The 17,120-nt window shown below is 50.2% G+C and overlaps 2 protein-coding genes across 2 annotated transcripts in view; one reads left to right on the plus strand and one right to left on the minus strand.

Moving 5' to 3' along the window:
• Window positions 1-8,192: 8,192 nt before the first annotated feature.
• On the plus strand, window positions 8,193-9,956 carry PCBD1 (pterin-4 alpha-carbinolamine dehydratase 1). Its single transcript, XM_077778513.1, has 3 exons — window positions 8,193-8,234; window positions 8,758-8,838; window positions 9,430-9,956. Exons 2-3 carry the CDS (start codon window positions 8,770-8,772, stop codon window positions 9,526-9,528), a joined length of 168 nt encoding a protein of 55 aa, XP_077634639.1. The 5' UTR covers window positions 8,193-8,234; window positions 8,758-8,769; the 3' UTR covers window positions 9,529-9,956.
• Window positions 9,957-12,523: 2,567 nt separating this feature from the next.
• SGPL1 (sphingosine-1-phosphate lyase 1) overlaps window positions 12,524-17,120 on the minus strand; it is a 56,341-nt gene continuing 51,744 nt past the window's right edge. Inside the window, exons 13-15 of the mRNA XM_077778512.1 lie at window positions 16,665-16,811; window positions 15,581-15,701; window positions 12,524-15,081 (exon numbers count right to left, since the gene is read on the minus strand). Coding sequence (XP_077634638.1) covers window positions 14,941-15,081; window positions 15,581-15,701; window positions 16,665-16,811 — 409 coding nt within the window. The 3' untranslated portion in view covers window positions 12,524-14,940. The remainder of the gene's footprint in view (window positions 15,082-15,580; window positions 15,702-16,664; window positions 16,812-17,120) is intronic.

The following is a 17,120-nucleotide window of genomic DNA, read 5'->3' on the forward strand; positions in this document are numbered from 1 at the left end:
AGAGAAAGAAACTCTTGTTAATGTTGAGCCACTGAGGTGTGGGAGGTTATTTGTTACTGCAGCATAACCCACCCCATCCTGACAGACAGAGGCATTAAATGGAGGAGTTGAGGCCTCTTAGCCCAATGTGAGGCCCCCAGACTACTGGTTAGTTCATCTGTTCATGCTCCACCGCAGAGAACATGGGTCACATGTCACAGCATGTCTCGCTGGGGAGAAAGGGGTGACAAGGGAAGTGACCCTTCCTGGGGTCACAAGGCCTTTTCACTTTCACCAGAAGATTCTTCTGCTTCAAACTTGCCCTCTTAACACCCCACCCTCACCCTACATGCAGTGAGAGGAATAGGATGGTGGAATAAACATTTCTGCTCGAAAGAGGGGAAGAAGGGGCACCTGGGTGGCTCAGTCAGTTGAGCACCTGACTCTTGATTTTGACTCAAGTCATGATCCCAGCGTCGTGGGATCGAGCACGTATTGGTCTCCATACTGAGCTTGGTGCCTGCTTGAGGTTCTGTCTCCCTCTGCCCCTCTCCACTGCTCATGCTCACTTGCTCACTCGCTCTGGCTCTAAAAAAGGGGGAGGGGACAGAGAAAGGGCATGTGGTAGTCAGTGAGCTTTAGCAATTCTGAAATCCATCAGAGCATGATCACAGATCATATGATCCTGGATCCAGTCCCACCCCCGGGGTAAATCTTCACAGCTCTTTGCTTAGAACACTGAGTTCTTCTCTCTGAAACGAGGCTTACTTTTTCCTCTTGGTAAGAAATACTCCTGTTTGAAGTGCAGTAGCTTTTTCTGCCTGAATCCTACTTGTAGAAGGTAGGAAGTACAGTAGACGCTTTTCCTTGTGAATTATCTCTGTCTTTTCATTCCACGTTGGTTGTGCTATTATGAATACAATTCTTTAATTTTTTTTTTGAGGTTCCTATGAATCTTATGGTGGTTTATTCTATTAGACAAAACTTCCAGCCACAAATGTCCCCAAGAGAGGCCCTCTCTACCTTGGCTGTGAGTCAGGGACATCGGCAGAACAATGTCCTTATGATTGTTAACAACCCTCCTATTTGGTAAAGTTGGCCTAAGAGTCACATCCTCAAGATTCTTCTAGAAGACCTCTTGTCTACCTGAAAACATCTATGAGACATAGCCCAAATCTCTCTAAGGTCATAACAGAGACTTACAAGGACAGCCCTGGCTTGATCTTTACTGTGAAGCCATTTCTTACTTTGAGAACCTTTTGTTAGCTGGAAAGACTGTGCTGGGTCCTCTCTGTTTCATCTAAATTCTGCTCAAAAACCAAACAGCCCCATGTGCCTGGCTGGCTTAGTTGGTAGAGCATGTGACTCTTGAACTCAGGGTCGTAAGTTCAAGCCCCTCTCCCCCCAATATTGGGTGGAGAGATTACTTAAAACAAACAAACCTAATAGCTCATTGCCAGCTCTCCATTCCCTCTTTTCTCCATGCCATCGTAGGCAGCTAGGAGCTAAGCACAAGTTCATTTGGTATTCCCTTCTCTCTTGCAGGTGACTTGAAAAGACAATCTTCTTAATAGTTCGTTTTTAAAAAATTTTTAATGTTTATGTTTGAGATAGAGAGAGAAACAGTGTGAATAGGGCAGGGGCAGAGAGAGAGGGAGACACAGAATCCAAAGCAGCCTCCAGGCTCTGAGCTGTCAGTACAGAGCCCAATGTGGGGCTCAAATTCACGAACCATGAGAATATGACCTGAGCTGAAGTCAGACGCTTAACTGACTGAGCCACCCAGGCGCTGCTTCCTAATTGTTCTTGAGTCCTCTTTTTTTCCAATAATAATTTCATCACTGTCTTTTAAACATTTTTATTGAAATATAATATACATATAAAACAGTTCGTAATCCCTAGATGTACAACTTGACTTTTCACCGACACACCCACATACCCAACACACAGACCAAGACACAAAACATTACCAGAAGCCCACTCACAATCTTTCTGATGCTCACTAGCCAATGGTAATGACTGTCCTGAGATTTCATACCCTCAATTCGTTTTTTAATTCAAAGTTACTGAGATATAATTTACATATTCACACCTTTTTGGCAAAGGCATCCAATCATTTGACTGCATCACAATCAAAATACAAAATATTTTAATTACCACCCCCAAAATTCCCTTGCACCCCTCTGTAGCCAGCTCCTTCCTCTCCAGCCCCTCGCAGTCAATCACTTACCTTTTCTCTGCCTAGAGTGGTGTATTTTTCATAATATTATATAAATAGAATAATACAGTACATTGACATTTGGGCTACTGTTATTAGCATGATTTATTTGGGATTCATCCATTACATTGAGTGGGTCCACAACCCATTTTTTTACATTGCTGAGTAGTATCCCAGTGTATGAATGCATATGTGTTAATTCAGTCATCTGTCCATAGACATTTGAATTATTTCCAAATACAGCTGTATGCGTATTTGCATATAGGTTTTTGCACGGACGTACTTTTCATTTCTCTTGGAGTGCGATTGTCGATCTATATAAGGTTAAGTGTATATTTAACTTCATAAAAAGTTGCCAAGTTGCTTTCCAAAGTGGCTGAATTATTTTGTATTTCCCCGCAATGTGTGAGAGTTCCAGTGGCCCCACATCCTCACCAGCGCGCAGCTGACCTCTAAAGGTGCTGCTGGTATAGGATNGCAGAGAAATTTATTTTTCTCCTACTGGAAATAAAGCCACAGTGGCTCTGGGCTCTGGAAGTGAGGGTGTGGTGTGTCCTTTGCTAGTGACTGAGGCTCTTGCTCCTTTGCACCAGGGTCTGGAGAGGAGGGCGGGGCTTGGCACTTCCGCCCGCAGCAGTAGCCAGTCCCCTGCGGTCCCTGCTCCGCTGGGAGGGTCTCCCTCGCATCTTTCTGCTCAGCACCCGCTAGAGTTCAGAAGGCAAGCTGTTCCCGAGGGCGGCCCCCAGCTATCCCGGGCTGCTATTCCAGCACGCACCCGGCTCCCAACTACTTGTTAAGATTGTAGCTGAGTCTTCTTACCCACTTTAATGGAGGCTGTGCGTGTCCCTCCTCCCTCCCCGAGGGCCAGAGCCCGTCTGCATTCCTCCCTTGGAATTCAGGCCCCTTGGTTGCCCTGAGAGCTCAGCTTCAAGGCCAGGGGAACTAAAGTGATGATTTTGTAGTGTATCCGGGCTTCCCCATGTTAGTGTGGAAGCAGCACTCTTTGTAGCTTTGTACCTCCGGGGTGGAGGCAAATCTTCCCTACTGTCTTTGTGGCCTTCCGCCCACCTTCTCCCCACCCACCATTCCCAGGCAGCTTGTTTTTAGCACTCCACTTCCAAGTATTAAGTTTTGTTCAGGAATCTATGTGTCCTCTTCCCTATTGCTGTATGACAAGCCACCCCCAAATCTGGTGGCTTAAAATTAAAACGTACTGCTAGTTACCATAATTCCATGGGTTGACTGGTCTCTGCTGGGCAGGGTTCTTACTTGGGGACTCACCTTACTGCAGGCAGATGTCTGCTGGGGCTGAAGTCATCTGATGGCCTGGACAGCCACGGAGCCCCAGTCCCATGCTGGCAGATGACTAGCAAAAGCCACAAGGCATGAACACGGACAGTCAAGGGTCACTGGAGCTGAGCTAACATCCTGCCTAACACACATCTAAAAGGGGACCTTTCACATTCGGGTCTTACTTTTATCTAACCATAAAGTTAACAGAAGAAAAGGGAGAATGTTGTCATGGCAGGGAAATTATCTGACAAATCTTCAGAGGCACAAAGGTATAAGGCAGAGAAAAGAAGAGATAAGCCTAGTACACTAAAATATAAAACTTCTACCAACAAAGGACACTATGGGAGAAGTTAGTATGCCGATGGCCAAATGGGAGGAGATTTTTGCAATATTGAAAGTGGACAAAGCAATTAGGGTCTAGATATAAACTCTTGCAAATCAACTGAAAAAAGAGAACATTGTAAACTCTTTTCAAAATGGAAAGAATATTAAAAGGCAATTTACGGGGGGAGGGGGGCGCCTGGCTGGCTCAATCAGTGAAGCATGCGACTCTCGATCTTGGGGTTGTGAGCTCAAGATCCACGTTGGATGTAGAGATTACTTAAAGATTAAAAAAGGTCTTTTAAAAAAAGGTAATTTACAAGCCATAAGCCCAAGCACTAAACATGCATATGAAGAGGTGCTCAGGATCCTTAGTAATCAGAAACACACAAAGCAAAAGAGTGTGTTATCAGTTTATACCTATAACGTGGCAGAAATTAAAAAGCTAGATAATGTCAAGTGTGAGTATTTTGTGCAATGGGAACCCTCACACGATGCACGTGACATGAGGACCAGAACAGCCATTGTCCAGAGCATCGAAAGCTATTTTAGGATACATACCCATGAGGGAATTGCTGGATTTATTGGATATATGTATATTTATATATTTGCATTTATATATATTTACATGTTTATATTTAAGTTGCCTAAGAAACTGCTCAGAGGCCAGGGAGCTATAGAGCTGGAAGAGATGCTGACTGCAATATCCTTCTTTGTTGTTTTGCTACGTGTGTGTTGCACACTCACGTGCTGAGGGGGTAGTAGTGATGGTGGCAGGGGAGTTGGAAGCTACCCGAGTGTCCATCACTGGAAGAAGAATAACATGGGATACTCAGCAGCCGTTAGAAACTACAGACCAAGTACACAGATAGCACACATGGGTGAAAGAAACTGAATGAGATATGGTACACAGACCCATTTACAAAAATTAAAAATACATACAGATGGGGGCACCTGGGTGGCTCAGTCGGGTGAGTGTCTGACTTCAGCCCAGGTCATGATCTCACGGTTCACGAGTTCAAGCCCCACATTGGGCTCAGAGCCTGGGGCCTGCTTCAGATTCTGTGTCTCCCTCTCTCTCTGCCCCTCCCCCCACTCACACTCCGTCTCTGTCTCACTCAAAAATAAAAATTACAAATTTTTAAAAAATACATATAGATGAAACAACAGCACACATGTTGCAAAACAATACAAACAAAAACACACATGAATGCAATATAATTCACATATTAGCCCATTGGGAGAAGAGGAATAAAAGCATATTATAGGGATGAAGACTGCCTCCGAGACTTCCCCAGCCACAGTAAACAAGGTGTATGGCATTAGCATCAAGATGGACAAACAGATCAACGGAACAGGATAGAGTCCACACATATAGGTCAATTATAAATAAACCACACATATACCTTCAATCGAGTTTTTACAAAGGTATAAAAGCAATTCAGTGGAGAAAGGAAGAAATGAATATTCACATGCAAAAAGCGAATTTGGATTTTACCACTCAAAGCATAGGAAAAATCAGCTCAAAATGGATCACAGACCTAATGCAAAAACAAAAACATGGGAGAAACATCACAAAAAGGAAACAAAACAGAAAAATTTTTGTGACATTGGGTTCAGTAAAGATTTTTAGTTGCACCACCAAAACACTACTCCATAAAAGAAACATTTAATAAATTGGAGTTCATCAAAATTAAGAGCAGTTTCTATTTGAAACACAGTGTGGAATGTAAATTAAAACCAGATCTCTGATAAAGTGCTCGTATCCATAATAAGGAACTCTCAACACCCAGTAAGAAAACAACTCAAAAACAAAAACAAAAACAAAAACGGGCAGGAAACTGGAACAGGCAGTTCACCAGATTTACCAATGGCAAATAAACACATGAAAAGATGTTCAATATCATTAGCTATTATGGAAACTCAATGAGAAACCACTACCCACCAATTAGAATGACTCAAATGAAAAAGATTGACCATTGGGGCTCTTGTGTGGCTCAGTCAGTTAAGTGCCTGACTCTTGATTTTGGCTCGGGTCAGGATCTTGCAGTCGTGAAATCAAGCCTGGGGACAGATTCTGCACTGAGCTTGGGGCCTGCTTGGGATTCTCTCTCTCTCTCTTTCTCTCTCTCTCCCCCCACTCATGAATGTGCAAGTGTTCTCTCCCACTCTCTCTCTGTAAAAATAAATAAATAAACAATAATTAAAAAAAGATTGACCATAATAAGCATTGGTGCATCTGCAAGAGTTTGTGAGCACACGGGGAAGAAAGAATTCCTGAGACATCTTTGGTGCAAAAAGGTGATTTTATTAAAGCACAGGAACACGACCGACAGGACCACAGGACCCGTGGGCAGAAAGAGACTTCACACTGGGCATGTTTCAGGTGCCTGTCTGTGGGCTGCAAGCTGGACGGGGATGTAATTGAAGCTGCATTTCTTTTGCCTTTGTTTTCCTCATTATAGGGAAAGTAGAAACCTCAGACACTGCTGGTGGGGATGTGTAAAACAGTACAACCACTTTGGGGAGCAATCTGGCACTTTCCTAACAAGCTTATAAACACATCTGCCACAGGCCCCAGTCATTCCACTCCTGGACATTTGCTCAAGAAAAATGAAAGCATACACCTATACAGACTTGGGCGGGAAAATTCATGACAGCTTTATTTGTAATAGTGAAAAACTGCAAACAACCCAAATTCCATCAACCAGGGAACGGATGAACACATTGTGGTATATCCATGCGATATACTACTATAAATTGTACTTAGCCATAGAAAGGAAGAAACTATTGATACATGAAACCACATGGGTGAACCTCAAAGTAATTATGCTGAGTGATAAGAAGCCAGACACAAGAGTACGTACTGTATGATTTCCAGTCACATAAAATTCTAGGAAATGCAACCTAGCAGACTGTGACCAGAAGCAGATCAACGCTGTGTGAGAGAGGAGGAAACTTGTAGCTATGATGGATATGATACGTTCATGACCTCGATCTCAGCGTTGCTCGCACGAATCGTCAAACGCATCGAGTTGTACACTTGGGTTACGTGCAGTTTCTTACAGGTCAATACCTCCATCAGTTGTCTTTAAAAAAGAGAAAGGTAATCTCACGTCCAGAGTGACGCGGCTGGTAAGTGGCAGAGAGCGATTCAAATGCGGAAGTCCGCACGCACCTAGAGCCCCATGTTTTCAGTCCCTGAGCTCCCGGTGACGAGAGCCCTGAGGAAAGTGCTGGAAAAGGGCAGAGGCCGAGCGCGCGGGTCGCGGCCGAGTNCTCCTCCAGGCTGGGTTTCCCCCCAGGAGGGCCCTGGCCCTGTGCTCAGCTCTGCCTCCACAACTCCACCCCTGGGCAGGTGAAGGGGGGCCCTGGCAGAGGAGGAGCGACTGGACCGGGGAAGCTTACTCAACAGCCCCTTTCTGGTCCCGAAGCCTTAGGAGCAGGCGGGCCTGTGTCAACAGCTGAGAGGGCACTTGGAAAGCTGTGGCTTGGAGGGAGGGGCGGTGCGGAGTGAGGCTGTGTGGTGCACAGAGGCCCCCAAGATGCAGGGCAGGGCAGGTAATCAGTAACCCGATGGCGCACTCCCCCACCAGGCAGAGGCCAGGCCTGACCTGTGACTTACCAAGCAAACACCGTGCCTTTCCCCCTCCCCCCACTGATCCCAGATCTGGGAGAGGCTTGTCATTTTAGCCCCAGACTTCAGTGAAACTTGGGGGGTCCCAGAAGACTCTAAAGAGGAAGGGGTGCCTCCCAGTGGCTGAGGGTACCCACCCACTTTTTTTCTGGGCCAAAGAACTAAGCAACGGGTGCTGATGCCCGAGCTGACATCAGGTAATCCAGTTGCCTGGATACGTGGACCAGGCTGCTCAGCCACTGAGAAAGGGCCAGCCCTGGAACGGAGCAGGGGTTGGGCGCTGGGTGCAGATGTCTCAGAGCTGAGGAGAGGCAGCCAGACGAAGCCAGGTCAGTCCAGAGAAAACAAGTGTTTTCAGGAGACAGAGAAAGATGGACTTAGAGGAGGCTGCAGGGCTTTTCCAGACCTATCGCCCACCGGGAGGCCCAGCAGGCCTGCCAGCCCCAGGAGCCTCCTTTTACAAACGCAGGGGTCGTGCCCGTGGTAACAGTAGAGTCTATTAGTGTCCCATCGGCTCCTCTTGCTGATCTGAAAGTGGAAGTTCTTGGCCCCTTCTGCCCTTGAAGCCAAGGGAGATGAGTGCCACAGAACCACCTTGCTGGAGAAGGGCGGGACTGGGGCTCGAACCGGCCCTGCCTCAGGAAAGCTGAACTAGCCTCCCTCACGTCCTCTCCCCTGGTCCCCCTGATTGACGGCTCCTGTAGCGCTCTGTCGTTTCTGTCCTTGGGTAGTTCTCGTGNCCGAGATGCCATCTTCAAGCAGTTCCATTTCAAAGACTTCAATCGGGTAAGGCACCGGGTGGGACGGAGCGGCTGAGGCTGGGGCGGATGGGGTCACGCTCCAGGCCTTGTTCTTTCCCTCAAGGCCCTGCTACCCAAGACCCTCAGACACTGCACTGGTCCCGTTTACTTGGGAGTGTCATCCTTGGGGACTGGAGAGTGGGGAGACGGGTCTTGGGCCCTCCATGCCTGGAACTTTCAGGAACAATCCTTAGAGGAGTGGGCTCAAGTAGGAAGCAGAAGGCATTTCAGTGGATAACCAAAAGGCTGGCCAAGACTGAACCCCTCCATGGAGTTTCCACCTCGTTAGGTAGGGGCCCTGGTAACAAGACTTTCTTCCCGCTTCAGAAGGCCCTCGGCCTCAGGCTCCTGCGCAGAGCCGGCTGCGGGGCGCCAGGGGGCCACCACGGCTGGAGGGGTCTCCTCGTGGGGGGCCGGTCCGTCCTGCACCTGGGTCTTACATTGGCCCGCGGGGGGCCCGGCAGCCCTCTCTCCCAGGGCGCTAACCCGGCTCTCCCTTCACGACGCAGGCTTTTGGCTTCATGACAAGGGTGGCCCTGCAGGCGGAGAAACTGGACCACCACCCCGAATGGTTTAACGTGTACAACAAGGTAAGCGACGCCTGCCTGCCAGGTCCAGCCCAGCCCGTCCTGAAGGCCCTTCCCTGGGCTTCCCCAGGGGCCTCGCTGCCCATAGGTTGTCCATCCACCCTCCTGGTCCTTGCGACTCGCTCCTCGAATCGACGTGAACACCCCTGCAAAGCAGCCAGTCTCACTACAGATGAAAGAAGGCACAAATGAAAACACTCGTGAGGGAATCTGTGCTTGAGGAGACAGGAAGAAGGCAAAACCCACAGAAGGCAGGACTCTGGGAATCGGGCCTATTCGTTGCTAATAGCGCTGATTTCACTCCTCCTGGAGGTGTGGAGGGATGAAAAACTAGTGACCTGAGCTAAGAATACCCACGCACAGCCAGCAGCTGGGACTGCCCGCCTAACGAATGCCATCTTTAAATGCCCGCCTTGAGCCGCGAGGCGGGTGTGCACTGTTGCGAGACTCTGGGGCGGGCAGCCTGCAGGAGACCGTAGGGCCTGGCTGCTATTCCGGAGTGCTTGGTGTGGCCGAACCTCGTGGCTGTGACCCTGTCCTGCTCTTGGCGAAGGCGGTAGATGAGCCGGGCCCTAATCTCTGGTTTTGTTTCAGGTCCACATCACCCTGAGCACCCATGAATGTGCCGGCCTTTCAGAACGGGACATAAACCTGGCCAGCTTCATCGAACAAGTGGCGGTGTCCATGACATAGGCCCTGCCCTTCCTCTTTGAAATCTTCAGGGCAGTGGGGGGACTGAATTGGGAATCCAGGGAGGGAACCGGGGAGCCGGGAGATGTTCTACACAGAATTGCCAAGTGGACCCCCCCACAGCCTCTGTTGAGGGGAGGGTCCTTGCTGTGGAAGGAGGAGATGCTGCCTCACTGCCGACCCCTCTTCATCCCCAGCACTCTGTTACATGTATGCTGATCGAGGACGATCTTCCCGTTCTGCAGGGCTTCGCAGCAACAGTAATGGTCTTGCCAGGCTGTGTCTTGCTCCCTTTCTAATTCATTTCCCAAGAAGCTGTGTCTCAGATGCACCGTCTTATCTTAGAAACCAGGACCCTAACATCAACCCCCCGGTATGTGACCGAAACACGCGTGCTTTTATGCCTCAAAATAAAACTCGTTTCACTCGGCCTCAAGCTCTAGAACGAGCTTTTCCCCAGGTCAGTCCAAACTGGGGAAGCACTTACTCTCTATGGAAGGCACAGCAAAGCAGAAGGAAACTACCCTGTCTGCATGGAGTTCACGGTCAGGTAGGGAATTCAGCAGGAAGCAGTTAACTATCACTAGGCAGGATGAATGAAGCCAACGCTAGAGGCAAGGATAAGAAATGAGCTAAGGAAACATGAGGCGATTGCCAAGGGTGACTCGAGGCTTCATTTAAATGATGCTTCAAGACCTGAATGGGATTCTTGAGGCGGAGACGGCTGAGGGGGCCCCATGAGTAAAAGTAAAGGTGTGGAGGACACTGTATTTATCCACGGTGGGACCTGCCACTAGAAAGGCAGTCTGTGCAGGGTGCCTGGGTGGCTCAGGTGGTTAGGTGTCCGACTCTTGATCTTGGTTCAGGTCATGATCTCATAGTTTGTGGGATCAAGCCCCCTGTCAGGCTCTGTGCTGACTTGAGGCTGCTTGGGATTTTCTCCCTCTCATTCTCTCTGCCGCTCCTCCACTCACACTTGCTCTAAAATTTACAAATTTTACAAATTTACAAAAATACAAATTAGGCTGTATTATCTCTACCTGGTCTGCAACACCCATGGGGAGATTTGTTTTAAATGTTTATTTATTTTTGAGAGTATGAGGGGCAGAGGAGGGGGGAGGGGCAGAGAGAAAGAAACAATCTGAAGCAGGGTACAGGCTCCAGGCTCTGAGCTGTCAGCACAGAGCCCATCGCGGGGCTCAGACTCACGAAATGGTAGATCATGACCTGAGCTAAAGTTGGGCGCTTAATGAAGCCACCCAGGTGCCCCATTCCATGGGGATATTTCTAATCCTGCTAGTTTCTTAAGAGACTTGGCCAGAGTCTCCAGGCTTGCTTGTTTTACCGTATAAGGGAGAGGACTATTTTACCACCTGAGCAGCTAAGGAGCCGATTCCTACAGATCAGTCCTCCAACCTAGTGGCTCCAGGGTAGAATATTCCCACGATGTGCTGTGACTGGGAGAAGTGCGGGCCATGGAGCGCAGCATCCTCTCTCCCCAGCACGTGCCACGTGGGTGTCCTTTTGTGTATGCCATTATGCAAGGTTTCAGGAAGCCCTTCCCCCTCACCTACAACCCCCGGCCTGAAGGTGCCTGCCTACTAAGCTGACTTGCAAACGCCACGGACCCTTGCAACAGGGTGTCATGACCCACTCACCCTGGATGGGTTGGTCTGGCAACAGGGACAGAAAAGAGATAGAGGCTGGTGGTTGAGAAATCAGCCTATTGTTGGTAAGAGGTACTAAGTGGGGTCTAGAGACTAACAACACCTAGGTAAACAGCACGTTCCCAGCAAAGCTGAATATCAAAACCAGTGAGATTCAGATGCTCTCCCGGCATGCTCCACCTCAGACTTCACTTTTCCCAAGTGGGCTTTGATCTGCCAACGGCAGGTTAGGGGACAGAAGCCACCAGACATGGAAGTACGAAGCACATGTTTCCCACCTCTGCTGGGTCAGGGGACAGGGCTTGAAAATGCCATCCTGGAGGCCCCTACAGTTATGTGAAGGACTTTTCTGTGGGACAAAAACGAGCGATACTTTTTCAGAAATAAATGTTTGTTCTAAAATTCATGCAAATAACTGGAGTTATATGAGAAGGTGTTAAGGAGAGCTTATGAGAAAGCAAGCCCAAGAAAAAGGCAATTAAGACTCCAACTCGAGTTGACTGACTCTTGCTTACCCAGGCTGTAGCTGGAGGGTATCAAACCCGGCCTCCATCATGGCTTCTGTCACTGCTGGCTCTAGCGGAAAGTGGCTCATTGCTCCCAATGAGGGAAGGCAGAGGGGTTCACGGCAGTAAGTAGCAGGAGTAAGCAGCCACATACCAATTCTTGGATGGGTCAGGCCCCTGAACCAAGCATATCCTGGCCTCTTTATTCTCCGGGGCTCACCCCAGAGCAAGCAGGTGCTCAGGAAACCCAAGTCATTTAGCAGAAAACTGTAGCAAAGACAGCACTCCTCGGCTTGATTCGGGCAAAGCCCCAATGGAATGAGAAGCGGGGTTACCTGAAGGACAGCCTCCAGGACCTGAATAATCCTTTGCAGACTTCTCTTTTCTCATTCGTAGTGGAACAAGATGGCCAGCGGCTACCTGTGCAGAGCTATTCTGAGGGGTCCCACCAGCTCCCAAATCAAACGCAGGCCTTGAAGCCCGTGGCCAGCTGGCTGGGGCCCACCTCAGAAGGCTCCATCCATCATTAAGGTATCAGCAGAAGTAGATGATGAGGATGACAGAAAACACAAGGCAGGGCCTGGGTCCTGGGGAACTAAAGACCTAAGTTCTAGAACTCCTTAAAACAGGCATGACCACCACTCCTGGAGAAGACACCTGTGAAGGTACCCTTGCCCAGGGCTACGGCCTTGAGTATCAGTGGCCACACACAACCATTTCACCACAAGGGGGTGCTCTCCCACCAGCAGCCAATTCTAGAACTGCCCCGCCCCACCTGGATCTCCCACCCGCACCCGAATAATTGAATACAGCCACCCACATCAGTTAAGATTTGGGACATTTAATTACTTAATCCTTTTTAAGATCTTATTGCTGCGGTTAAGAAGGGAGCACTGAGATGGGAAGAAGGAGTTAAATACAGAAAAGACTGAGAAGAGGCAAGTACCATTTTCCAAGTATAAAACTGGTAATATTAAAAGTGACATGGCAGTATATTCACGCGACTAGTTACTTAATTTAGAGACAAGACAGTACAGTTTCTGCAGAGGCCACTGTAACACCTGCCAGCAACAGGACACCGTGAAGACTGCCCGCCTCCGCAGACTAGGTGTTACTATGCGCACAGAGAGTGGAAAGCCCACAAGGGTTGAGTCAAACTAAGGCTCATGATCCTAAAATGGCTACAGTAGGTCCCTTTGAAAAACACCACTGCCCCCCGGGTAGTGGTGCCGTCACAGCAGAGGGAGGTCCTGCAGACCCTGGAAGCAGCAGCCTGCTCTGCAGAGCGCACGCGTCTCCAGTGGAGCAGCTGACAAACCACAGGGGGGCCTGCTGGGTGGTCCGTCCAGCACCATGGATGCACCAGAGACAGTTCACCCAGAGCGCCTCTCTCTGCGGCGCCTGCCAGTTCAGTAACTGGAGGGAACGTGGCTCCTGTGTCCAAAGGATCTTAGCCTTTCTCTCTCACACACACATACACACCCCAACCTCTCCTGGAACCCACAATGGACACGAGGAACACACACACACACCAGCCCTGCAGCGACACAGCCAGCTAATCACAGTTATTGCGGAGGAAGTACAGTGCTGAAGGCCACTTCAGACAGACATGCTAAGGAGCCTGGGGGCTCTCCTGGCCAGCATTCCCAGCAAGGGAGGCCGGAGGATACCAGCCTGAAGGGGCTGAGTGGTTCAGGAGTCCCTGAGAAGGGTAATGGAACAGAGGAGACTTTTCTCCTGACTCATCCTAAAGTACTCCCCTACCCAAGTAAAAATCTTGAAGAGCGATGCATCTGCCCCAGGGCCTGGGTCAGGACTAGCCTGCTACTGCTCGCTGTGAGGAAAAAGGCACACAATATGTCGTCTTCAGAGGAAGACAGTGGCTCTGCCTAGATTAGGGCCCCGTGCAGGGGAGAAGGGGGTAGGGAGTGGGCGCAGGGTTTGGTCCTGTCCCTGCACCACCCTGAGCAACTAGTCTTAGGAAGGAATCCCAGGCCCTAGGCCACGACTGATGGTTGCCATCACACTTTCCTATTCTAACAAGCTTGTCTCGTTCTAGCCAGGGCTGAGAAGTGTCCAGTACCTGAGGCTAAACTGCCATCGTACCTTTGGGAGCTAAATACAGGGCAAGAGGCAGGATACACACACTAACGGGGAGAAAACTTTCCCTGCCTTAGGGACTCTCTCTCACGCCCTCCTTGCACCCACCGAGGGTAAGTCAAGGCAACTCGTGAAGGAGCTGTGAACTGTTCCTTCAAGCCAATGTTCTCCTACATGACGGCTTACAGCGGTGGGGGAGGGGAGGACCACCAACTCTGATGACAGAGCTGTGACTCGGGCACTCATCCTGCTCTGACACCCTGAGAAAGGGAGAGGGCTGTGGTTTCCCATCATCCCCAGCCCGGGAGAGGGGTCAGCTGTGCTCCGAAGGCTGTAATGTAGACAGGCAGCACCAGGGCCGGAACGCCCAGGGTTCTCCGGAAACCACACTCTCTTCCTAATCCAGGGGAACCACCGCAAACCAGTGTGAGTGCTACTTCAAACACAAATCTCCACGGATGGTGGCAACCAAGCATCAGAGCGGGGACCAGGGGTGCAGGGAAGAGGCCCTTCCAGAGCCTGCCTCGGTAAACTGAGCAGATCTGCTCGGCTGCTCCAATCCTGCAAAACAGGGACAGCGGCCTGCCCAGCGGTGTCTTGGAAAAATAAAGTGAGGTGCGCTCAGAGTGAATCTAAGAGGGACGGCTCACCTACTCAAAGAGGAGGGCGGAGAGGGCCGCGTGCTCAGAGTGCACCTGACACCCACCCGGGGAGACATGCGTCACGGGGACGCTTCCGAGCTGCTCGCCCGTCCACCTGAGAGAACAGAGGAAACCCTCTCGTGTCGCATAACCATACCCCAGCCTCCCTCGGGGATCAGGACGGGTCAGAGCTGCCACCCAATGATGAAGTGAAGTCGAAAGCTAGAAGGTTAGAGAAGGAAATGGCTAAAATGATTCCTAGGGTAACATCTGAGAACAAGGGCAAAATAATTAGGTGACGGACTCCTTCAGGGTCTCCACGTTAAAACCCACAAGGACGGTAAGAGGAGGCACAAGAATCCTGAGGGTCAAGCCGTCTCGTGGTCCACCTCGTCGCAATCTGTGGAGCAAGACCAGATGCTCTAACTGTGCGCGGCCTGTTCCACACTCTGAGACCCTTCCGAAGGCCAGGAGCCCCTCGGGGCCGCGAAGCGTCCAGACTCAGCGGGGTTTTGGAGAACCGTTCATCTGGCTGCGCGGAGTGACGGCGTCAGTGCTGAAAAGGCTGTCCAAGAAGACCGAGGTCAACTCTGCCACCAGGTTCCTGTCGACGGTCGTCTGGGCCATGCCGTAGATGGCACCCTACAAATCCAGTCAGAGGTCATTACTAGCGATGAGAAGTCAGGGTCGGAGACGCAGCTGCAGCCCTGATCCCTCCTCCCCCACCCCGACTTCCACGTCCCCCTTCTCCCCTGCTGCATGCCCACCCCAGACAGCTTTTCACAGGTACTTGCCAGTCTGCCTTTCTGCCCAAAGGAACTAGCCTATGGGATTTGCTGTAGAAAATTCCGGAGAAAGCAGGCTTACTGCCTTTCCTGTGTCAAAACTTTCTTTTCAGAGGGACAGGACCACCACCTGCCTCTGTATGGCACTTTTAAATTCACAAGATGCTTTATATACAGCAGACCTCATGTGAGACCAAACACCCTGGGCACGGGTGAGGCAGAGATGATCAGCTCCAAGTAATTAGGTTTGTGGAGACAGAACCGAGGCAGGAACAGACCTGAGGTCATCTGGTTATTTCAACCCCCCGACGACACCTGAGCTTCCCCAGGAAGCAAAAAACCCCAAGTGTCCCTACCATTCCTGTGGTCTTTGCTTTAGGGTTCTTCATGATCTGAGTGACAGACTCCCGAATGTCCTTCAGGAACTGTATGGCGACTCGCTTTCGAGTGTGTACCAGCGTGATGCAGAAGTGAATACTACGGGAGAAGAAAGACACAGACAGAGATGAACCTTGGGGGAAAGAGATGAAAAATGAAGCAGCCCCCCACACAGGAATTTATCACTTGCTGCTTCATGTGATTTGTGACAAGTGTTTCCAGTCCTGGGAATCGGGGGGCTCAAATACACGGGCTGTCAAGCATGCGCTGACATGAGGGCTCCAGGCCACAGCATGATCTAGAACATCCTGACAGAATGAATACAGCCGCCAGCCCTGTCCCACCCCTCCCCTCATGAACTGTCAACTGCCTAGCCTTGAGTCACGTGACCACCATGACCACCAAGGGGCTGCTTTCATCCTGGATGATACACCTTCATGGGCACAGGGCCGTGGGGCGGGGGCTTGAAGGACTTCAAGGCAAAGAAGGCGCTCTAACGCCCCCTGGCGGGAGACTGAGGAACAGAGGGGCCGTGCAGAGGAATAAGCGGAGTCCACCCGGGACTGGCAACGGTACTACCAAGTGAAAGGGGTCGAGATGTGTGGAGGACACAGGACAGCCCCTGGCGTGGGCGTGGAGTGCTTATTTATCTATAAGCCTCACGGAGAATTAGATTACAAAGGTATATTAAAGAGGAGAGCAGTGGGCCTGGACGATGAGAGGCCCGGAGGGAGGTCTTGAGGTAAAGGGTCAGTTTGCAAGCACAATCTGACTGCGGTGCACAAGGCGGGCGGAGAGTACACAGCCTAGAAAGACGCTGGGGGGGGGAGGGGGGCTTCTCCCCACTGACNAAGAGGCCCCCACCTAATTTTGCCAGTTTTAAGGTTAACTGTCTTGTTCTGGATCCGGAGTAATTCCAGACGACAAGATGAGATGCCGCGCCTACGGCAGTGGCGGCCACAGTGCTGGCCTTGCAGCCAATCTCTACGCTCCGGTCACCTTGCTGCCCGCGTTCCTCGGAAGCCAGGGCGCGCAGGAAGGCAAGAGGCTCTTCCGGCTCACCTGGGGGGGAACTGCAGCTGGTTCAGGTTCCAGCCCTTGGCAGTCATCAGGTTAAACAGTCGGTAGATGTCAAAGTCTCGGGAGCCCAGAGCTATGACTGACAATTGAGGATTCCCGAAAACAAAGATGCCTTTGATATTTTCCAGTCTGAAGACAAACAAAAAAAGGAACAGAAAAGAAATTCAGCCACATATAGTCCTTCGGCCATCACCTCTTTACTCATTCAACGTCTCCCCAAAATACAATCTAATCTCTTAGGGCTTCGGCTCTCTCACCTTCTAAAATCAGGTGGCTGGACTGAGCAGTGGTCCCTAAACATTTCAAATCTTCAAAGGCCAAACCCCACTGAGCTCCAATGAGTCAGAATCACTGGCTCTTACCCTGTCTAACTCCCAAATTCTGGTATGGGAATTTTATGCATCTGAGGAATAAAAGATGCATGTCAAGGGGCACCTG

This window comes from Crocuta crocuta, unplaced genomic scaffold (genome assembly GCF_008692635.1).
Source record: "Crocuta crocuta isolate KB4526 unplaced genomic scaffold, BGI_CrCroc_1.0 scaffold167, whole genome shotgun sequence".
NCBI classification, from domain to species: Eukaryota; Metazoa; Chordata; class Mammalia; order Carnivora; family Hyaenidae; genus Crocuta; species Crocuta crocuta.

Coding starts and splice junctions, on each gene's coding strand:
- PCBD1 (XM_077778513.1), top strand. CDS start 8,770: ATGACAAGGGTGGCCCTGCAGGCGGAGAAACTGGACCACCACCCCGAA. Junction 8,839..9,429: donor GGTTTAACGTGTACAACAAG/GTAAGCGACGCC, acceptor GTTTTGTTTCAG/GTCCACATCACCCTGAGCAC.